Raw genomic sequence first — 22,606 nt, forward strand, 5'->3', positions numbered from 1 at the left:
AGCACCCACCTGGACCAAGTGAGGCTGGCACAGGGCTTGGCAGAGGATCTGGGGGCAGAGTGCCTGGGGAGAGTTGTGGGAGCCCAGGCTTTCCCCTCCTTTGCACATAAGTCCAGGGCGGGGCTGTGCCATGGCCGAACCCGGCCCCGCGGCCACCGGGGCTTGAATCCCGGACCCTTTGCTCCCTGGGCCTCAGGTCCTCATTTTGTCATCGTCCAGCTCCCAGGCTGTTGTGAAGATCAAGGTGAAGAGGGGCCCGGCTTTGCCGTGGGACTCAGGGGCCGCAGGTGGGAGCCCTGCCATCAGCCAGCACTCTGGGAGGGGAGGACTCCCGTCCCCCCATCCCCGCAGGGCCGTCTGGCCTGCGGTCTGACCAGGTCCCCAGTGCTCAGGCCGCGGGGCAGGTGCAGAGGCGATGCCAGGGGAAGCTGGAGGCGGGGGGGGGGCACAGCCAGAGCCTGTCTGGCCTTCAGCGCAGAGCACCAAGGAGTTGAGAGAGCTTGGGGGCTGCGGGATGTGGAGTGGGAGTTGATTTCTATCGCAGAGAGCCCTGCTTGGCTGGGGGAGGGGCAGGCCAGGGTGGGTGTCTCTCACGGAGTGGAAGCCTGGGAAACAGGAAAGCCCAGAGGAAGACTTTGTGTTTCCACCTCTTCAGGGAGACAGCCGGAGCCGCTGCTCCACGGGGAGGCGCCCCGCCCGCCCGGGCCCGGGAGGCAGCTGGCACCTGGCAACCCTGCAATTAGTGCATGAGGAGGAGCGGGTGGAGCTGGCGGAGGGGACGGCGGGCTGAGAGCTGCAGCTGGTTCCTGGGTGCTGCCGCTGCCCAGCCCCCTCCCCGCTACCCCACAAGGGGGGCTCGGGGTGGCTGGAGGGGTTTGGGGAACGCAGAGCAGTGAGGAAAGCCGGAAAGAGAACATTATCAGTGACGTCGCATGCTAGAGTGCACTTATACAACCCCTTTGTTCTTGTCCCCATTTTACAAATGATCAAAGTAAAGCCCAGAGAGGGACAGAAGCTTGCTGAAGACATAGCGGCTAGGCTGGAAGCCGGGTTTGTGTGGAGGGCTCCCTCCTGGGCACGGATTTCCAGGGAGCGGGCCCTGGGGGCTGCCTGGTGCTCAGGCTGGGCAAAATGCCCTTGGCTGCAGAGGAGACTCCGGGGACCCTGGGCAGGCAGGCTCACAGGGCAGGGGGAGGCGGGGCCGGGCGAGCCGGTTCTCCAGCCTGCCCACGAGCAGAGGCGCGCTGGCACCGCTGGCCCTGGGCTGTTGCGGCTTTTGGGCCCAGACTGCCTGCTCCCTTCAAGGGCAAGGCTTTGCTGAGCAGCAGGAAGTTCTGTCTGGGACTGGTCTGCCAACTTGTGCAGTGGGCGGGGGCCGGGGTTCTGGCGGCCATCCCTTACCACTCCCCCGCCCCCGCCTGCCCAGCCAACCTTCCTGCCATCCACCTGTCCATCTCTCTCCTTTTTCCTTCCCTCCCAACACATAAGGATGCCCAGAGCCCAGGGCACGGTGGAAGGATTCCCCGCTTGCCAGGATCGGAAGACAAGCAGTCGACTGCGAATAAACTTGCTGCTGAGCTGGGAAGGGCTGGTGGGGCAGGGGTGGGGGAGGGGCAGCTCTGGGCAGTGGCTGGGGGTTTCCGCCTGCCTGGAGGTGCGGGAGGGGTTGGGGGCTGCAGAGGCCAGGTACCTCACAGGGTACTGCCGTAAAGGTCTCTACCAGGAGCCTGGGCCGTGGCCTCTGACTGCCAGCCCCGGGATCCCAGTTTCGTGACTCATCAGCAACACAGCCCTGGGAAAGTTTCTTGCCCTCTCTGAGCCCCTGGAGGCTCAGCCCCCGACGGGACGGTGACGGTGACGGTGGCAGCTGCGTGACCGGGCTATGGGGACTCCCGGTGAGATGATGCCCGCGCACGGGAGGCTCAGCGAGCAGTGAGGTTCTTCATGAGTGCCGCTGTGGCAACCAAGCCTGCAGGAGTTTGCAGCCATGCGTGCTTGGCCGCGACTTTAGCTCCTCTGGACTTGGGCTCAGCGCCTCCCCTCTCAGTCACTCAGGGCTCCTCACTGTTCAGAGAAACTGCAAGGGGCCAGAGCAGGGCAGGTGCGGGGCAAGGCTGCAGGGAGTAGCGGGGGCTGTGGCGTGCCCCATGTCCGGGAGCAGCTACCTCTCAGCCCGGCAGCTGTGGCCACGTGGGAGCCCGAGAGGGAAACCCACATTTCTATGGGAAAGCTTCCCGTCGGTAACATCAGCCCCGCGTTTCGGATCCTGTGCGAAGCGTCACGGGGCCCACAGCTGGCACCTCTGTTAGCAGGTGCTGCTGGCGAGCGCGGGCCGACTGCGGCCGAGGTAATGGGGAGTCACGAAGGCGCAAGGCCGGGGCCGCGTGCCAGGCCTGGGGTGGGGGTGGGGAGAACCCTTGGGTCCTGGGCCTCGGAGGTGGAAGGCAGACCCTGTCCCCGCCCCGCCGCACACCCCGCCGCTGCTGGCCACTGGTGGACAGGGCTCTGTCACGCGGCCTGGCTCAGTGCTATCTTGCTGGAGGTGCCAGGGAGTCTGGGGCCGCGGGACAGGGTCTGCTCTGTGTCTGGGACCGGCGGGGCCAGAGGGGGCCTGCGGAGGTGGCTCTCGGCAAAGGGCGGTGTGGTCGGCCTTTGCTGGGGCCAACTTCCTATCTGGGAGACAGAACACACGGAGCCCTGGCAGAAGTGGTCTTTTTTTTTTTTTTTTTTTTTTTTCCTGCTGACTGGCCCTGGCCCGGGGGAAAGGGGGAGTCCCCAGCGTGGTTTCCCTCCCCTTCTTGCTTGGAGCTGGAAACCCTTCCCGTGCAGGCATCTGAACGGGGACCCGACGCTGAGCCCTGGGTTAACACAACAGATTCTCTAGGAGACGGCTTAATGTAATGGTGGTGAAACGGATGTTCAGAGAGGGCAAGTCACTGCCCTGAGGTTGCACAGCCAGGGAGGGGCAGAGGAGAGAATCCGTCAGGCGCTGGGCATGAAGTCCCCTCTTCTCCCGGTGGGACCTGCACCTCCTCCCCTCACAGCAAACAGATCCCAGCCCTCGGCAGCAGATGTCCATGCATTCATTCTTCCCCACACTCATTCACTCACTGCATGGGCCGGACTCCTGGTTCTGTGCCAAGTGCAGGCTGATGCTGCCCCCGCTCCAGCCTCCTCCCCATATCTCCACCGTGAGGACTCTGCCCTGAGAACTCGAATTCGATTTATTACAGAAGACTGGGCCCATCCCACGGGGGCGAGGGCAGCCCTCCCTCGACCAGCTCCGCCCTGCGTGGGTCTGGGAGGGGGAGAGGTGAGGTGACCTGCACTGGGCCTTGACCGCCCCTGTGGTTCTAAAGGCGAACGGGCTCCAGGCGCCCTAGCACACACGCAGGGTACTACAGGTCGTGCACCTGAAAATCCGGCGGCAGCGGGGGGCACAGCGGCTGCCCTCGTTGGGGAACGCGGAGTCGCAGGGGGCCAGTCCCAGGACCAGCACTGGCAGCCCCGTCAGTCTGAGTGGCCGCTGGGCCGGGGCCACCAGGGGCCCGAGGCTTCGGGCCAGTGCCGCCCTAGGCCACCTGGATCTGCAGGTCCTCGTCCTCGTCCAGGTCGCTGGCTCCATCGCCGGCCTCCTCGGCGCCGAAGCGAGCACTGCGGATCTTCCCGAAAAGTGGGGCGTTCTGCTGCTGCCTGCGGAGCCTGTGGGAGTGGGGTCCGGGCGGGGGACAGGGGTCAGGGCGGGAGCATGGCCCCGCGGTGCTGGCGCCCCGCACACCTTTTATACCGGTTCTCCCACCGCCCATGCAGCTGCTATCACCCCCCGGCCCCAGACGAGACTGGGCCCAGAGATGCCAAGCGCCTTGCCCCAGGTCACACAGACACCAGGGAGGGAGACGAGGGAGGGAGGCCGGGCTTGGCAGTGGGAGCGGCGGGGGCTGAGAGGCTAAGGGGTCTAAGCCCCCTCTGCTCGCCCGCAGCCAGACCCAGCCCTAGTTTGCCCCTGGTTACAGGTCCTGAAGCTGCAATTTCCGAGGCCAACCTGGCCTGGGAGAGGAGCTGATGGAGAAACGTGGCTGCGGGCTGCACCTTACTGGAAGGCATGAATTATTCACAGGCAGGGAGGGGCCTGGCCGGCCTGCATTACGGGCCGGTGATTTAGTGAGCTGTCCCCAGGACACGACAGTGCAAACCGAGGCAGCGGGCCTGCTGGGCTGAGCAGAGCCCCCAGCTCGCCTGCCCAGTCCAGGAGTTCACGGCTCCTGGTGAGCGGGGTTCAGCAGCTTGAGTGGGCACAGACGGACCTCGAACCCGACCTGGCCCCGGGCCTGGCGCTCTGGGCTGAGGCTGAGGCTCTGCGGGCCACGTCACGGCCGGCCGGTGGGCGCACTGCTGCGGAGTCAGTGACCAGTGCTCAGTGGACAAGGATGCAGAAGGCCGGCGGCAGGGGGTATGCTGGCCTTTGTTTCCCCATCTGTAGCCCCCGAGAGTAACCCACAGCTAAGCCCCCTCCCCAGGAGCACCGAGCATGCACCATGAGCCTTTCGAAGTGTGCTTGAGGAAACTGACAAGAGAGGCGGGGTCAGGGTCCAGGGACCCCACAGCCGCTAAGCGGAGCCAGGCAGCGCGGCAGAGAGGGCAGGGGCGCGCTCGGCCAGGGCCCGCTGCCCAGGGAGGGGCGTACTCAAGTTCTGGGCCATCCCCCGGCTCTGGTGTGGGCGCAGGGAGAGGGTGGGGTCCACAGAGTGCTGGGACAGGGCTGGAGGGCAGGGCCGGAGGCAGGGCGGCCCGGGCTGATGAGCCGGGAGGCAGCTGGGTGGGCGCCACCCTCCAACCCTTTGGGGCCCTGCCGTCCTGGGGTCACCCCAGCCCCACGACCCTGGAGGCCCCTTGTTCTCATCAGTGACTCCCCAGGCCCGCTGTCCCAGCCCTTGGGCCTGACCTCCTGGGCAGCCCTTCCTGTCCTCATGCCGCGGGCTGAAGGAGACAATTCCAGGTCCCACCCCCACCCCGCCTGTCTTCCTGCACCCCCACCCCTGGCTTCCTGCCTGCAGAGGGATGGATCCTGGCAGGGGGCGGGCAGAGGTCCCTGCGCTGGCTCTGGGGCCCCGCCCACCTGGACTGCAGGTGCTCCAGCTGTACTTGCAGGTTCTCGCTCTGCTCTGTCTGCTCGTCCAGCGACCGCTGGAGCTTCCGCGCCTGGTTGTGGGCCTCGTCCAGCTGTGTGGGTGGGGTGGGGGAGGGGCAAGAGCATGAGCATGCCTTGGCTGGGGGCAGCCCAGCCTGCCAGCACCCAGGCCCTCCCCATCTCTGGGGATGTGCTCCCTGTGGGCTGGCCCGAGGCCCGCCTCCTCCAGGAAGCATCTTTCCCGTTCTTCTCCATCTCTGCTGCCCCCTCCCCCATCTCTGCTGCCCTCCCACGCCATCGACCTACCCTCTAACGCCCTAAACCACAGATCCAGCCATCGAGAAACAGCCACCCCTCTCCCCACCCATCTGTGCACCTGCGTCGTCATTTATCAACGCAATCAGTCACCACCCACCCTGCCCGACACACCTGTCTCCCACCAGCCTCCCGCGGCCCATGCCTCCTTCCTCTCCATCACCCAGCTTGTGTGCCCCCGTCCACCCGTCCAGCCAGCCAGGTGCGTATACACCCGCCCCGCCCCTCCCCCGGCCCCCAATCCTTGCAGGCCGCCTCTGCCCTTCCATGCACCCCACACCTCTGTCCACCCCCCACCCACCGTCCACCTGCTTGCCTACTTCTCCCCCCGGCCCCCACACCTTTCCTGCCGTGCACCTGCGGCCCACTACACCCAAGCTCCTGCCAGGCGCAGGGGCCCAGCTCGGAGCAGCCCCCTCGGCCCCGGCCGCACCTCGTCCTCCGCCTGCGCCAGCTCCTTCTTGAGCTCCTCCACCCGCAGCCGCAGCTTCTTCACCTCGGCCTCGTGCTGCTCCACGCGCCGGTTGGCGTGCGCCAGCTCGGCCACCTTCTCCTGCATCTGCTTCTTCAGCTTGCCATGCACGTGTTTGAGGTCAGCCAGCTCCTGCGGGGGGGGGGGGGGCACGGCGGGGGGAGCTCAGGGGCGCACAGGGCACCGGGCGTCTCTCCCCCCACCCCAGCCCCCTGCCTGCCATCGGCAAGGGCAGCGAGAGGTATGGCTGAGCTGCCAGCGGTCACAGGCGCCACTTGGGGAGGCGGCCGGGCAACGAGGGGGCAGGCTGCCTCGGCGGATCGAGTGCCGACTGGCTATGCCATGGTGCGTCCCGTAGGCTGCTGGGCGGAGTCAGGACCTCTGCAGGGCTGGAGTCTTCGGTGGTGCATGGGTGGCGTTTAAAGCCCTGGGTGTGGGGGTGAGTTAAGCTGGGCAGTGGATATGGGAGGAAAAGGGAGCAGACTGGGCTGGCTGGGAAGGGGATGAGCAGCCAGCAGAGGAGATGCCGATCTCCAAGCTCTGTGGGGCCTCTGGGTCTCAGTGTTCCCATCTGTAAAATGGGGGTAGGCATGGCCTAAAGAGCTCAAGCATCTGGCCTCTTCAGTCCATCTCCACCCACCTCACCCTAGCCCAGGTGTCCAGCCCCTTGTGCTCCCCTGGGGGCAGCAGCAGCCCCCAGCAGCCTGCCTACTGGAGCTGCTTCCCCTGGCAGCCGGTGAGCGCTGGGCACACTGTCCGCTCCCACGCACCTCCTGCTTTACGCTCCTTAAGGCGGCCGCAGCCCCTGCCTCAGCCACCCTGTGTCCTTCACCCAGCCGCCTCCAGCCACTCTGGTCGCCTCGTTCCTCCAGAACTTCATGCAGCTCTGACCACAGGACATTTGCTCATGCTATTCCCTGGTCTGCTGCACCCCCCTCCTCCCACATCTGCTCACCCCCTGGCTAATGTCAGCTTTTCCTGGAGATCTCTGCTCAATGCCTCTGCCTCTCCGAAGCCTTTCCAGGACCCTGGGCCTCAGCCGGATCCCCTGGTGTCCGCTGTGCCTGGCCCAATGGTGGAGCCGTGTGATCGCTGGCACCATGTAATGCAGGGAGCTACAGCGGCACCCCCTGGGCCGTCAGCTCCACATCTGTCCACTGCTGTGTCTCCAGCTGCTAAAACAGGCCCAGGCACACAGTAGGTGCTGCTACAATTACCACCTGGTCTAGCACACAGCGGGTGCACAATGAATGCAGCTCCCGAGGCCACCGCCAGGCTGGGCACAGAGCTGGCGCTCCGGGGCCCCTACCTTGTTCTTCTCGAACAGTGCGGCCTGGCTGGCCCGCAGGTCGCAGTCCAGGGCGCTGGCCGACTGCCGCCGCCGCCGCGCCAGCGCCTCCTCCAGGTCGCCGACCTGGGCCCGCAGCTTCTTGTTCTCCCGCTCCAGGCCCAGCCGGTCGGTCTCCAGCCGCTCTCGGCGGCCCCACTCGGCCGCGTTTTCAGCCTGCAGCCGCTCCATCTGCAACGGGGCAGGACAGAGTGAGGGTCCCCGGGGGACGGGGTGCACGGGGGCAAGGGCCGGACGCCCCCACCACTGCCTCGGGCTATTCCTGGCTCCCGGAAGCAGTCCAGCTGCATGGCTATAATTACCCTGGGCTTGGCGCACGTGTGCAGGACGTGCGGGGGCTCCTGGGCTCGGGGCGGGGGACAGCCCCCGCCCCGGAGCACAGCTGGGGTCTAGCTGCTGGGGGCAGGCGGCCTGGAGCCCCCACCCAATCATCCCGGCCACCTCACCTCGCCCCGCAGCTCGGCCATCTTCCTGTCCATGCTCGAGCGGGCTCCCAGCTCGTCCTCCAGGTCTTCGGACATGCGGCCCAGCTCGTCCTGGTGCGTCTCCTTGAGGATGCTGAGCTGCAAGGGCGCCCCCGCCTGGTTACACGGCAGCGCCCAGCAGGGCGCCTGGGCGGCAGGGACACACCTGGGCCGCGGTCAGCCACAGCAGCAGCCCAGAGCGAGCTTGTCGAAGAGCTGAACTACATCCCGCCCCCACCCAAAGCCCCTCCGATGGTTCGCAGCCAGCTGCGCCAGGACGGAGCCCAGCGCTGCTCAGGGGGCCCGGGCGCATCCCTGCCCGCTGCCCTGGAACCTCCTGCTCCCCCCTCAGCTCACTCTTCCAGGCACAGTGGGCTCCTTAGTTATTGATTTATTTTATTTTTTAAGATTTATTTATTTATTTGAAAGGCAGAGTTACAGAGGGGCAGAGGCAGAGAGAGAGAGAGGTCTTCTGTCCACTGGTTCACTCCCCAAATGGCCACAAGAGCCAGAGGCAGGCCCATCTGAAGCCAGGAGCCAGGAACTTCTTCCAGGTCTCCCACATGGGTGCAGGGACCCCAGGGCTTGGGGCATCTTCCACTGCTTTCCCAGGCCACAGCAGAGAGCTGGATGGGAAGTGGAGCAGCCGGGACTTGAACCGGCACCCATATAGGATGCCGGCACTGCAGGAGGCAGCTTTACCCACTACACCACAGAGCCAGCTCCCTCCTTATTTTTTTTTAAATAAGTTTTCTTTGATCTATTTTGACTTTATTTGAAAGGCAGAGAGACAGAGGGTCAGGGAGAGATCTTCCATCTGCTGGTTCACTCCCCAGAAGCTCACAAGAGCCAGGCCTGGGCCAGGGTGAAGCCAAGAGCCTGGAATTCAATCCAGGCCTCTCATGGAGGTGTCCTGCAGAGACCTAGGTCCTGCAGCCGTCAGCGCTGCCACCCAGGGCGTGCCTCAGCAGGAAGCTGGGCCAGAGGCAGAGCAGCTGGAGCTGACGGTGCTCACGGGGGAAGCTGGGGGCCCGCCTTGGGGCCTGCCTGCAGGACACCGCGACCCGTAACTGGGGGGGGGGGGCGGGGGCGGTGGAAGCCGGCAGGCCCTGCTGCTGGCGGCACACGAAGGTGCCTTCAGCACATCACGGTACAGGCCGGGCGCCACTCGCAGGGGCTCTCACGTTGCCCGGCGGCGCGTCAGCCCCTCTCCTGCAGCAAGCATGCTTCCCGAGTGACAGCAGGCCCCGCCCCCCCCCCCCGCAAGCCCCGAGGAGGGTGCAGAGGGGCCTGGGGACCCGCACTTTAGGGTTCTCCGTGAGAGTATCAGGTAAGAGCTGCCGCAGTTCTCGCCTGGCACAGCCTTCAGGCTCTGAGGCCTGGGTCCTCTCACCTCCCGGAGACCCTGCCAGCCCAGCCTGGCTCTGCCTGGGTGGCTGCGCCCCCTGGTGGCCACGGGGAGTTTGCACAGGAGGCCAAGGTGGCAGCGCAGCCTGCCCCAGGCCCCCTTACGGCAGCAGTGGACCCAGTGTCCTCATCTGCAGCAAGCGGACGCGAGGCCCCAGTGTCCTGGATGCCACAAGGCTTCAGAGACCGCGGGCACCGTCTAGGCACCCAGTGTGATGTCCAGGCTCCTCCCCTTCACTCTGACCTGCAAGGGCCCCTTGCTGTCTCACCTCTCATTACTCTCCAGCTGCACTGGCTGCCTCTGTGCCCCACACTCCCTAGGCTTGTTCCTGCCTCAGGACCTTTGCACACGCTGTGCCTTCTGCCAGGAACACGTACCTTCTATCTCCTCCAGGATGGCTCCTCACCCCTTTAGATCATGCCTCAAACGTCACCGTCCCAGAGCCCTTCCCTGAGCCCCCCACCCCATCCCTTTTACCCGGCTTTGGCTCCTTCACGAATCATGAACGTATGCGCCTGGCTACTGGTGCCTCCCCTCCACCCGCCCCCTTAGCCTCCACAAGGAGGGAGAACAACCGTTGACTGAATGAATACATGAATTTCATTCTCTCTCCCATCGCTGCTGCCACCTCCAGGAAGCCTCCTGCGGTCTCCAGGACTCACCTGCTTGAGCATCTCCTGCTTGGTCTTGTTTAGCTCCTCGTACTTGATCTTCCACTGGCTCAGCTCCCCCTCCAGCTTCTCGATGTTCCTGCTCAGGGCCAGTTTGTCCCTGGGGAGAGGACAGGGAGGGACGGCCATGGGGTGAGCCCTCTGCTCAGTCCCCACTGAGGGTGGCCCTGCTGTGCCTGTGCACGCGGCCCCTGCGGAGCCCACGCCCACGGTCCCCACCTGCACCCAGGCGCTGGCCCTCCCACTGTGGCAAGCATCTCTCTTTGCATTTCACCTGGGGACGCAGCCCACGCTCGCCCCCACCGAGTGCAGGTGCCGGTGTGGGGAGGGTCTCCAGGGCACTGGGCACCCTGTGCACCTGCTGCCCTCTCTCTGGGCCCAAGCTCACGTGTCAAGGCCAGTGTATCCCTGTCCCTGCCTGCTCTCCCATCTGCGGCTCCTGGTGCAGTCCAGTGCAGACATGCATTTCTGCCATCAGAAAAGCCACAGGACGCCACCCAGGGACTCTGAGAGGGATAGCCCGCCCCCCGCCATCATCACTGTGTGGGGTCCCAACCCCCCACTCTGCATCTGCACCGGGACCAAGCAGGCACCTGGCCCTGGCAGCCATGGCTCGGCCTCAGCACGCCGGGCCTCCGGGCCCCACACTGCACACCCAGACAGGGGCCCTTAGAGGCGGCAGTGCACCCTCCAGGGGGGCACGCTCCGTGATCCCAGACTAGGGGTCCTTGAGTGGGGGGGGGCCAGCGGGGCCCGCCCCCCGTGACAGCTGGGAGACCCCACCCAGCCAGGAAGTATCTGTCACCCTGGACACTGCTGGAGGCAGAATGACCTGAGCGGAGACCCTCTGGTGTTCCGTGCGCACAGCCCCTGCCCTTCCCAGGAGTGCATTTGCCTTCGCTCAGAGCAGGACCAAAGGCTGCTCAGCACGCCCGGGAAGTCCCATCACCACAGCAACAGCACCTGTGTGTTCGAGCCGCCAGCCCCACACACCTGCGCCGGCCGCCCCTGGGCTGTCCCGGGAGGGGCCTTAACTCGGGGTGCGTGCTCTGGACGCGTCCGCTGCTCGGATCATCACCACGGCCACGCCAATGGAGACTAGACCCTGACTGCTGCGTTACTTCTCCTACCGGAGCCGTGCCCCGACTCCCCCACATCCCAGTACAGAGGGTTCCCATGGACTACTTCCCAGTTGCATCTGTGCACTGGTTGGTTTTTCGCTCACTTCTGTGCCTTGCAGAGCTGGCGTGTGCTCTGCCGCAGGTTGGAGGCCACAAGGCCAAGACGAGGTGTGGGCAGGGCTGGCTCCGCCTCGGAGCTGTGCCCCCTCCCCTCCCTGACCCCGGCCCCGCTGCTGGGGGATCTGTGGGCAGCTTTGCAACACCCTCACCTCTGCCTTCATCTTCATAAAGGCATTGTGCTTTTTTGGAGCATTTATAAATAGGCTATGCTATGCATGCATCTAATTTCTAGACAATAAAACTACCAAATGCTCCTTATTAACAGGCCTGTGCCTGCTAAGTTGCCCCCATCAAGGTCATGGGTGACCTCCATGGTCCAAGTACATGGTCCAACAGCTCAGTGGAAGCTTCTCTAGTTCCCCAGAGCTGGCTGCCGCCCTGTCCCCTCCACCCCTCCCCCTGCCTCTAAGAGACTGAACTTGGCTGGTCCCCGGGGCCCGCCCTCTGATCTCCCCGTCCACCTGGACCTGTCACGGCTCTCAGTGACCTCTCACCAACTCTGTGCGCCATCTCTGGGGGCGCCATCGACCGCAACACTTCCCAGCCCAAAGCCCCGGCAGCCTCCCCCAGACGTCCCTGCCCCCTCCCTGCTTACAGCATCTGCCCCACAAGCACGGGAGCTCCACAAAGGCAGAGTTTTGACTTCTTTGTGGCTCTGTTCCCAGGGCTGCGCACAGGGCCCTGGCCTGGAGCAGGTGCACCTCACGTATTATTTGCGTGAACAGACACAAACTGTCATAGGATCCTAGAGTAGAGAACTTCTGTTCTCAAGTTCCAAGGTGTAAGCCTGTTTCCTTCCCGAGTCGCACGCTGTGTGACATTGACTTTCCTCCTTGACTCAGGGTCCCGCTCCCGCCCCGCCCAGCCCCCTTGGCCTCTGCCCCCCAGCCCCCCAAGACTCACTCTCGCTCCTTGAGCAGCACCTTCTGGGACTCATCCAGCCGCAGCCTCAGGGCGGTCAGCTTGGAGGCATCGTCCTCGGTGGAGACCACGTCCTCCCAGGGCAGCCGGCTGCGCTCCTGGCGGCCCGAGCTGCTCCGGAGGCCCCCGGGCCCCAGGCTGCGCGCCCCCCAGCAGCCCTCAGGCTCCTCCGGTCTGCTTTGCAGGAGGCTCTCCATCAGCTCCAGCTCCTGCAGGGACCAAGGTGGGGGCTGGGCCAAGTGGGCGCAGGGCCCCGGGGCCGGGAAGAGCTGGCTGGGTCACCCGGGACAAGGCCGCCAGGTCTCCGTGTCTGTCCATCCCCGAAGACGGAGGGACAGGCCCTTCTCCCAGCCTCCCCCTCATTTCCTGGGACTGTACAGAGCCAGCCACCAAGGTGAGTTGGATCCTGGAGCTTCCCCAGGCACAATGGTGAGCTCCCTGTCACTGGAGGCATGCAAGCACTGGTGGGAATGGAGCCGGGATTCCTACAGTGGCTGAAGGTTAGATTCTCTCGGAAGGAAGTCTCGCTCCTGAGATCCCAGTTTCCAAGGCACAGGGCGAGCGGTGACATGGTCACAGCCACACAGTGGCTGCACCTGGGAGTAGAACCAGCTTCTAGACAGGACACGGGGAGGGCAGTGGCCCAGGGCTCAGCCTCCTGCCCTGCCTCTGCAGCCCATCCCTGGGTCCTGTCTTGGTCACAACCCCTTGGGGGCCACGGCTCCAGTTCCAGCCTGGCTTCTCCCACGGCCTCCCTGCATGAGTGTGGGCCAGGCCCTCTCTCTGCGTCCCTCGGTTTCACTGTGTGGACTGGGACGGGGCCCCAAGGACTCCCTGAGGACGAAGACTACTGTACAGCAGACTGTCCGGGAGAGGACAGCTTCATTCCCCATTTCACAAACGGGAAGCGGGCAGGGAAGGGACTCGGGTGGGCCACAGAGCACTGGGGGGCTGGGCCGCAGTCACACTCAGACTGCAGGGACGGCGCCACCAGGCCCCAACAGGGGCACTGAGCATTGCTTCCGGACCCTGGGAGCCAGCTGTGCGCACCCCAGGCCCACGGCGCTGGTGGTGACATGGGCGGGCAGACAGGATTAAATCAACCAGACTCGGGAGCTGGAAGACCACGCCCCCTGTATGCCCACCTGCCAATCAGACTTCGTAACCACTCCCCTTGGAAGTGAATAAAAGGCCTGGAGCTCTGTGGGCCCTTAAGGCCGCCTCTCCGCCTGCACCAAGCTGTCTGTGGCTGCTCTCAATCGCACACCTTGCTCGACGTGGCTCCTGGCCTGCTCTCTGCCTGGATACAACTTGTGCTTCTAGACTTCTCCCCTAAATTAAGCCCCCACTTTCCTGTGCCTTTCTTTCACTAAATAAACATTAAAAAAAAACTTACCATGTCACCTGGTTTATTTTAAGCTGACAGTCAGCATTCTTCTCTGAACAGATAGCAAGAACCCACCCAGATTACTGATATTTAAAATTACTAATGAGGATGGCCAGTACCCGTGGGGCCTGGGCAGGGGAGAGGAGCGGGCAGCCGAGAGGCTTCCCAGAGGCGCTGGCCTGGCTGGGGGCACACTGGAGCTGAGCCCAGGCCCTGCCTGGGGCGGGGAGCTGCTGTCAACGGCCTGTGGCCTGAGCAGGTGCTGCCCTCAGCACCCCTCCACTTCCAGCCAGACCACCTGGGTTCAGGCCCCCACAACTCACCAGCTGGGTGCTGGTACCCCTGGGGGATGGGAGCTGCTCTTACTGCCCCTCCCCAAACCCCCCAGACCTCCTCTGCCCCGGGCCTTTGCACAGGTCGTTTCATCCCCAATGCCTTCTGGTCCTTTTCATAGAGAACTCCTACTCACCTCCTTGTCTCAGCTTCAATTGACCACTTCCGGGAAAGCTGCCCTGAAGCCCCCTCCCCAAAGCCTGGGTCAGGGACCTCCTCTGTGATCCTTGGGCCCTGGAGACCCCTCCTCTCAAGACTTCCCGGGACCCCTCTGCGGTCCCAAGGGGATGATTCCTTGGTTCTGTTAACGTCTCAGATGCCAGAGTGGAGGCCCCACCAGACCTTAGGAGGGTCTGCGCTGGGACCTCCTGGGGTGACACAGCCCCAGCTCAGGGAGTGACAGCTCCCGGGGGCCAGGCCCTTCCCCCTCCTTTCCCAGCCCCGCCGCGCCGCCCCGCCCCTCGCCGCGCACCTGGCTGCTGGGAGGCCTCTCGCATCCGACGTCTCGCACGGGCTCATGCTCATGCTCACGCTCAGGCTCCGGGCCGTCGCCGCGCGGCTGCTCGGCGGCCGTCCGGGCTCCCCGCAGGCGCGCCAGCTCGCGGCCGCGCGCCTCGCACTCGCCCTGCGCCTCGTGGCGCTCGCGCCGCGCGCCCGCCAGCTCCTTGGTGAGGGCATCGAGGCGCTGGCGCAGCTGGCGCACCTCCTCGCGCGCGCGGTTGCGCTCGGCGCGCACCTTGCTCCATTTCTCGCGCCAGTTGGCCGTGCAGTCCGACCACCAGCGCATGGTCTTCTCCATCTGCGCCGCCCGCGCCCGCGCCTCCTCCAGCTCGCGCAGCCGCAGCTCCTCGCGGCTCTCCCAGTCGCCGTCGGCCAGCAGCGCGGAAGGCGGCGGTAGGGCCAGCGCAGGCGGCGGCCCCGGCGACGGCGTGCCGCTGGACGGCGTGGGCGGCAGCGAGTCGGCCGGCCCCATGCGCTCGGGCGACGGGCTGCCCAAGATGGTCAAGAGGCTGCCCTTGGACAGCTGCGGGGACTCGGCCAGCCGGGGGCTCGGCCCATGGCTCATGGTGCGGCCGGGCGGGCCCTGGGCTCGAACGTGTGGCTGGGCTCAGGGGCGGTGCGGGGGACGCGTGGCAGACGTGACACCACTGTGCATGATGGCCTCCGCGACCCGCTGCTCTCCAGGCCACGGTGTGGAGCGCGCCTCCTGGGACCTGCGGGAGAACACAACCACTGTGATGCTGCGGCCATGGTCAGACCAGCGGGCACCGCGTGCGCGGGTGCGGGAGTGAGGTGCGTTCCAGCAGATCCCGCACGTGTCTGGGCTTTGGCAAGCAGGAGCCTCGCAGGCCTCCACGCGTCCCAGTACCTTGTAGCAGGGGCTGTGACTTGAAACCTTGATTGGCTGGCTTGCATATCTTCCTCAACTGTGGGAGTCCCCTCTCTTGCCTGCAGGGGCTCTTACCCATAACACGCCTGTGAGTTACTGCCTCTTCCCAGAAGCCCCCCAGGACGCCCTCAGGCCAGGCCCATTGGCCCCTGCATCGCTACAGAGCCAGTCTTTGCTAGACCACTTATCCCTGTCTACTCCCCATCGGCATCCCAGGCTGTGGGTGTGCGGAGGGCAGGGGCTGGATCCTAGACCCTGGCTCAGTCCCGCCCACGATAATGACATCTGCGGAAGGCCCACGCTCGGGCCTTAGGTGGGTTCATCCCCTTCACGCTCTTAGACTTGAGATGAGGGAAGCCATCATCGCCATTTGTGGCCCGTGTGACTCCAAATCCAAACACCAGTGGGGATCTGTTCAGTGCCTGCACGGACCGGCCACTGCTGGAGCCCAGGCCTCTCACCTGCCGGCCTGCTAGGGCTGGACATCCCCGCCCCCTCACACCCCCACCCACCCCCAGCAGACACCTGTCCCTTTCTACACGCTCACCTCTGGCTCCACGCGCAGACAGATGCCCCCTCTGTCCCCCGCCTGCCATGCTCTCCCTCCACTGTGACCCTCCGCTGAGCCCTGGGCCACAGGGCTTCACACCTGCCTAAGGCCTGCCCTTTCTTTAAAAAAAGATTTATTTAAAAGGCAGAACAAGCTGGGGTGGAGAGAGAGACCTCTTGCGTCCACTGGTTCACATCCCAGATGGCCAGGCTGAAGCCAGGAAGCAGAGCTCCATCCGGGTCTCCCACATGGGTGCAGGGGCCCAAGCACTCGGGTGGGCCCTCCTCCACTGTCTTCCCAGGCCATCAGCAGGGAGCTGGACTGGACGGGGAGAAGCTGGGACTCCAATCAGGGCTGCTGGCATGGCAAGAGCTCAACCCACAGCGCCGCGACACTGGCCCTGATGTGTCCTTTCTGAGTGACCGGCACGCCGCAGATGGGACCATCAACCCTGGACATGAGCTAGCCGCCTGGCGACCCTCGGGTCCCCTCTCCCCTTCCTATCTCCAGTGCCCACACTCTAGTCAGTGCTCTGATGTCCCAGGCAGCAGCGGCGAGGGGAGCTGGCCTGTCCCGCGTCCCTGAGCGAGGACAGAAGGACCCTCCTCGGCTAGGTCCAAGGTCCTCTCCAGGGGCCTCACCCTGCTGCGGCCCCTCCTAGCACCTGCCCACCAGCTCCCTTCTCCCTGTCCCCTCCGTCCAGCCACACTGGTCCGCACCCGCTGTCTCCACACTGTCCACCTCGCGGCCTCAGCTGCCAGCCTTGCTGTGCAGTGTGCGCTGTCTCGCCCTGGTCTCGCGGCCGCTCCAGCTTCCTGGTCTCTGCCATGCTCTCAGGGTTGCCCTGCCCTCCGGCTGTGCCTTAGCAGCTTCCTGGGTGCCTGGCTTCGGTGCTGCTGCCACCTGGTCCCAGTCCCTCTCTTCCACGCTGCCCCTGCCTGGGCCCCCTCTCACATCTGCTGGTTCACTCCCCAGGCGGCCACAATGACCACGGCTGGACCAGAACAAAGCCAGGAGCCAGGCGCTTCATCTGGGTCTTCCACGTGGGTGCAGGGGCCCACACACGTAGGCCATCCTCCGCGGCTTTCCCAGGCCATTAGCGGGGAGCTGGATGGAAAGTGGAGTAGCCGGGACTGGAACTGGCGTCCATATGGGATGCCAGAACTGCAGGCGGTGGCTTTACCTGCTGTGGCCCAATGCCAGCCACTGAATTTTTAAAAACCAGACCTTGACTCTGCCAGTGTCCGTGCCCTTTGTCACTCTGCATAGCTGGGACTCTTCTCTAGCGACAATTCTGAGTCACTCCCTCTAGCTTCCAAAGAGTCTCCAGTCCCCAAAGGAGCCGCCCTCCATTGACCCCAGCACCTGCCCTGTCTGCTCAGCCCATTGGGACACCACATGCCATGGCCCTCGTCTCCCCCTCGCAGACACACATGGGGTTTCCCTGGCCACCTGCACGCACAGCCCGGCACTGTGGGGTCAGGCCACAGCCTGAAGCAGTGTCGCTTTGAGCCGTGACCGCCAGGCTCGCGACTCCCAGCACCGCTCAGCTGGCTGTCCACACCAGACGCCAGCTCTGTCACCGACCTCACGTAAGCTACCGCGTCTCTCTGGGCCTGTTCCCCCGGAATGGAGCTGGTGTGAGGGGGACCAGTGCTTCTTCATCAGGGGCTGCCCTGTTCACCTGCCTCAGGGGCTGCTCCCCGTCTTGTCCTCTCCAGACAGGTTCAGGGAGGGTGCGGCTGGAATCGTGTTTTGATTTATCCACGCTGGGGCCACTTGAGTTTTTGGTGATGTCTTTAGCATGCACAGTTTCATTACTCACGTGTCCGGCCCCAGCCCGTTAACCCCTGCAGGGACGGTCACATGGCCAGGCACAGCCACACAGACCCAGGCTCGAGGACTGTGGATGCCAGCGACACCCTGGGCACCTCTGGCAGACCAGGTGCCCTCTGCCGGGGGCAATGGGGTGTCTGGCCATCATGCCTCGTAGTGTGCACACAGACACGCCTGCCTATAAACACGCCATCCGGTGTGCACAGAGACCCAGACACATAGGCCAGAGACCAGCCACAGAGACGCCCATCTGTAGACAGACACACTTGAGGAGTGCAAATGCCAGCGCACGGACAGGTACAAAGACAGATGCTCATGCCTGCGAGAAGCAGATGCACACACACACACAGATGCACGCACCCACAGATGCACTCACACACACAGACGCACGCATGCACACAGATGCACGCACGCACTCCTCCTCTCCCCACTTTCCTGGCCCCGCTCCACATGGAGAAGCTCTTGGAAAAGAAAAACAATGAGAGGGCCTGCCTAGGATGGGGGAGGGGAAGAGAAGGAGACAGGAAAGGGAGTCCCAGCCCTGCTGGGGGGAGGGGGCCTGGCCCCCGTCTGCCCGGGCCCTTCCTGCAGCCCCTGAAGCTTGAGAGTGGCAGGGAGGGGGCCGCTGCCACATCTCCTGCCTCTGCGAGCTGCCAGGCCTGGCATGGGGCTTGGCCGGGAGGGAGCTGCCGGCTCCTTCCAGGAAACCCAAGCCTGGTGCAGAGAGGCAGCGCAGGGCAGGCGCCACCCTCGGCCCGGGTGGCTTCCAGGCACCCACGCCACAGCCGGGGCGGGGCTGCGGAGTCGGTCCTGCTCCCATTTCCAGCTGCCCCTCCTGGGGACCGGGAGGAAGTGGGGTGCAGGGAGGCTCCCTGGAGAGGGTGTGTGCACCTGGGGTGGGGGGAGTGGGGAGGGATGGCCACGGTGTGCTTTTCTGGAGAAGTCTAGCCCCTTGCACGCCAGGAGTCAGCTCACCCCTGTGGACCCGAGGGCAGCCAGACTGCCTAGCAACAGTGCCCCGCACCCCCTCACACAATAAGCCTGGTGGTGCTCGCACAGTCCTGCTAACAGCCACGCTGGCACAGCTCATGGCTGCAGCGGCCTGGTCTGCCTGCCCCTTCCCCACCAGGCTCTCCTGTACGGGTGTGGGAGGGCTGGCCTCCAGGGTCCCCCAGGGGTCACCGCTCCCCAGGGTTTAGGTCAGGGTGGGACCAGTCACCCAGGCCCCAGGGAGCCTTTCCCAATGCCCAGTGCAGCGTTAGCCCCCGGGGTTTCCCTTCAGGCTGTTACCCCCTCCCCATCTCTGGAACCTGCCCCTCTTTCCCTCCCCTTCAAGGTCAGTGGCCTCCACCTCCAGCAAGTGCCGGGGTTGCCCCAGGCCACCCCTAGCAGGGGTGCACAGCTCTCCCCTCTCCCGGAGGGGACCCCGTGCTGCCCCGACTTCCAGGAGAGACCCTGCACTGCACCCAGCAGTCGCTTCAAGCTGGCTGGTGGGATGGAGGGCCAAGGGAGCCCCCGCAGCTCCAGCCCCTCAGCTTTGCTCACTGCCGGCTCCAGGACAAAAAGGAGAAGGTTTCATCCAACACTCACTAGACAGCTCCGTCAGCCCCGACCAGGGCTTCCTGTGGCCCGGGGGCCTGTCTGGAATGGCTCTTGCTCCTTTTTTGCCATCAGCCAACTCCTACACAACCTTCAAAACCCACATCCAGGGCTTCCTCCCTGGGGAAGCCTGTGATCTCCGTGTATAGAGTGTGTGATTGGTCCCAAAGCACTGGGCATCTCCCTGTTCTTCCACAGTGGCCACGCTGCACCGTCCCTGAGGGCACCGAGCTGCTGTTGGCTGTGAGCACAGGGCCCAGCATCCTGCATCAATGTTTCTTGGACTGATGGGTGGAAGGCGGCCAGATGTCGGGAGTCCCCTCGTGACCAGGGAGAGCCTGGGAGGGCTGGCCCATCTGTAGGATCAGGAGTCAGTTTTGGGCCAGGCTCGGAGACAGGCAGGTGCCTGAGTTTGTCCATGGCCAAGGTCAGAATCAGAGGGCGTCTCGTGGCCACCCAGGGCTCTGGCCTCTTGCCTGAGGAACCCGTGTTTTGTCCTTTGTCCGTTTGGATGGGTCTTTTACTATCCAGGGAGCAGTGCTAAGACCTGGATGGGGGCCAGCTGTGGGGATGGGAAGGGGTGGGGGCCCCAACTTTCCCCCAGCTCAGAACCAGCCTCCGTCCTCCCAGAATCTTGCAGGTAAGGCTCTGGGCTGTGCCCATGGCCACAGGCCTGGCTGCGGGCAGGAGCAGGGCCCAGCAGGAAACCACAATGGACAGCCTGATTGGATAAGTGCAGGGCCCAAGGCTGGTCAGCCGCAGTCTGTGGGCACCTGTCCCTCTGACCTGCAGCTCAGGCTCCAGCTGCAGGACCTCCAGCGTGGGACCGTGAGGGATCGCGGGAGGGGGGCTGGGCCTTGGGGCTGGACCTAAGCTCAGGGCAGGCACACTCCTGGCCTGCTCCCAGGTACCCCCATCTCAGACGCAGGAGCCCTAACAACACCCTGGATCCCTGGTGAGCCCAGATCCCTTCTGTACGCGTGGGCCAGCTGGTCCCAGGGCTGTGCTCACACAGACCAGCTGCAGAGCCAGTACTGGGACTGGACGCTGCCCCTCCTGGGTCACAACTACCTGCAGTGCAATGCTCCTGGGGGCACCTGTGACACAGGGTGCTCAGGCACCAGGCCAAGGGGACAAGCCCAGCTGGGGCGGGGAGGGGCAGGCGGATGCCAGCGGGGGGGGTGGGGTTCTGCTCCAGCCCCAACCCTCTGAGCAACTCCTTAAACTACTCACCAGCTCCTTCCCCCTCTGCCATCGACATGTTGTGTGATCCCTGCGGGTCCCTGGCCTTCTCTGGGCCTCGGTTTCCCTACCTATAGGATGGGACGAGGCACTAAAGGAATTCCTAAAAGTTCTGTCCAGCAGGTGGGCAGACCTTGAACCAACCCAAACCAATTCGCTCCCAACAACACTCCTGGGAGGTGGCGGTGGGGCTGCGACCCCACATAAAGGTAGAGAAACTGAAGCCCCATGGGGCAGGGGTCTTGTGGTTGATGCCATTTAACAGCACTGTCACCACGGCGGGACAACCGAGGCCCGTTCCCCTCTCCTGGCCCGGAGCCGCCCTTCCACCTGCCCTAACTCAGAAATCAGCTTCTGCTTCCCATCACTCTCAATCGCCTTGGCCTTCAACTTGGTCGACCCCTCCCCGGCCACCTCGGCCCTAGGAGCCGCCCGGCTCCACCTATCGGCGGGCGGCGGGCGGCGGGCCCTCCGTCCAGCGCGGGGCAGTCCCGCCCACCTCCTCCTTGGTGCGCCCCCATTGGCAGCCACCACAGGTCTGGGGCGGTGGTATCGTGCTCTGATTGGCCAACTCCTCCTGTCCATCCCGCGCTCGCCATGGTGACCACGTTGGGTCCCCCGGGAGAGTTCCAAATTCCGCCCCCGCCCGCCGCCCCCTCCCGCCGCCAGCCCGCAGCATTCCAAGGGCGGCCCCCTCCCCCAGCCGCCCGGCAGCCCCTCCTGGCCCGGGGCTCGAGATCCCCCCCCCAAGAGCCGCCTGTGCCAAAGGAGAGGGCTAGAAAGTTCCGTTCGAAGTTTGGGGGTTGCCGCGGGCGCCCCGCTGGCTCCCGCTCCTCCAGCACGCCTCCCCCCAACTTAACCCCTCCCCTCCCGCGGAAGGTGCGCGGTCCGCAGCGACTTCCCGAGCCGCGGTGACTTTGCGCCCTCCGCCCCCGCTCACCTCGAGCCGGGACTGGCGGGCTCCGGACGTCCTACCCGCCGGGCTGGGTGGAGTGGGCACGGGGCTGGCTGCGGCTGCCGCCGGGAGGGCCGAGGGAGGGCCGCGGAGTCTCCTCCTCCCTCCTGGGGGGAGGGGAAGGAGGGGAGCCGGCGGGGCGGGCGCAGCGGGGCCCCGGCGCGAGCACCGCTGTGGCCCCGCGGTGACCCCGGCTACTTGTGGGCCTCGTAGCCCAGCTTCGGGGCGAGGGGCGCGGCCCGAGCTGGAGAGCCAAGCAGACCCTGCGGAGGCCCCACCCCTGCGTGGGGGCCGGGATGGGGGGGGGGACCGGAGGCAGGGTCGGGGGCCCGCGGGGGCTCGGCGTTCCCGCCTCAGGTTTCCCGGAGCGCCGGCGACATTCCAGGCGGGTCCCGGGCTCCACACGTGGGGCGCGCTTCCCAAGCCCACTTCTGTTGTCCGCACCGAAAGGACGCGGGCCCGCAGGCCTGTGGCCTCAGCCGGCCTCAGTTTCCCCATTTGCAAAACCGCAGAGTTGACCCACGCAGCTCGTGGTGGGGCACCTGAGGCGGCCGCCGCAGACTCCCGTGTGCAGTGAGGCTTGGAGGACCCCGGGCGTCTAGCTGTTTTGGGGTTCCCTCTGTTTGGGGGTAGAGTGGCTGCAGTCCTGGCAAGGAAGAGGGTGTCTGAGGTCCCCCCCCCATCCTGTCCATTGGAAGGCCGCCTGAGGTGGACATGTTTAAAAGACCCCTCCCCAAAACGAGGTCCTAACATTGATAGATTGAGATTTTGCCTAGAAAAAGAAATGAAACATTACGAAGGTAAGTTAGTTTTACCCTAGGTTACCAATAGCTCCTTTCTTTTTTAAATATTTTTTTATATGAAAGCCAGAGTTAGGGGCAGTCAGAGATATCTTCCGGCTATTGGTTCATTCCCCAGCTGGCTACAGGGGCTGCGGCTGGGCCAGGAGCCTCTGCCAGGTCTCCCACGTGGATGCAGGGACTTGGGCCATCCTCCACTGCTTTCCCAGGCGGATTAGCAGGGAGCTGGATCCGAAGTGGAGTGAGTGGGCCTGGACCCAGCACCGATATGGGATGCCTGCCGACCTGGGAAGCAGGCTTAGTCTGCTGAGCCGTGCGTGATACCACTCCTAGCCCACAGCAGATCCTAACTGCGGCCAAGGACCCATTAGAGTGAAGGGAGAACTGGTGTCAAATGCTGATGTTTGAAGTCTTTGTTTCCTCAACAAAGTCCAGGAGAGATCATCCTTCCCTTCTGACCTCATGTTCCTGCAGCAAGGAGAAGTCTTCAACGGCCTCCCCAAGCCCCAAGGGTCACTTTGCGCGCTTCAGTGGGGCAGTGGTTCT

The 22,606-nt window shown here is 64.8% G+C and overlaps 1 protein-coding gene across 1 annotated transcript; it reads right to left on the bottom strand.

Moving 5' to 3' along the window:
• Positions 1–3,206: 3,206 nt before the first annotated feature.
• Positions 3,207–21,486, bottom strand: CCDC102A (coiled-coil domain containing 102A). Its single transcript, XM_051846800.2, has 9 exons — positions 21,246–21,486; positions 14,161–14,902; positions 11,951–12,177; positions 9,798–9,906; positions 7,710–7,826; positions 7,225–7,434; positions 5,877–6,047; positions 5,117–5,220; positions 3,207–3,702 (listed from the first exon to the last, which is right to left on the bottom strand). The coding sequence occupies exons 2-9, from the start codon at positions 14,752–14,754 to the stop codon at positions 3,573–3,575; spliced, it is 1,662 nt and encodes a 553-aa protein (XP_051702760.2). The 5' UTR covers positions 14,755–14,902; positions 21,246–21,486; the 3' UTR covers positions 3,207–3,572.
• Between the last annotated feature and the right edge of the window lie 1,120 nt (positions 21,487–22,606).

This window comes from Oryctolagus cuniculus, chromosome 18 (genome assembly GCF_964237555.1).
Source record: "Oryctolagus cuniculus chromosome 18, mOryCun1.1, whole genome shotgun sequence".
In the NCBI taxonomy this organism is placed as follows: Eukaryota; Metazoa; Chordata; class Mammalia; order Lagomorpha; family Leporidae; genus Oryctolagus; species Oryctolagus cuniculus.

What these genes read in the sequence shown, in the direction of transcription:
- CCDC102A (XM_051846800.2), bottom strand. Translation starts at nt 14,754, where the DNA reads ATGAGCCATGGGCCGAGCCCCCGGCTGGCCGAGTCCCCGCAGCTGTCC. An exon ending in AGCAGGAGATGCTCAAGCAG is followed by an intron (nt 7,827 to 9,797) that starts GTGAGTCCTGGA and finishes GCGCCCTTGCAG; the next exon opens with CTCAGCATCCTCAAGGAGAC. An exon ending in CTGGAGCACCTGCAGTCCAG is followed by an intron (nt 3,703 to 5,116) that starts GTGGGCGGGGCC and finishes CCACTCCCACAG; the next exon opens with GCTCCGCAGGCAGCAGCAGA.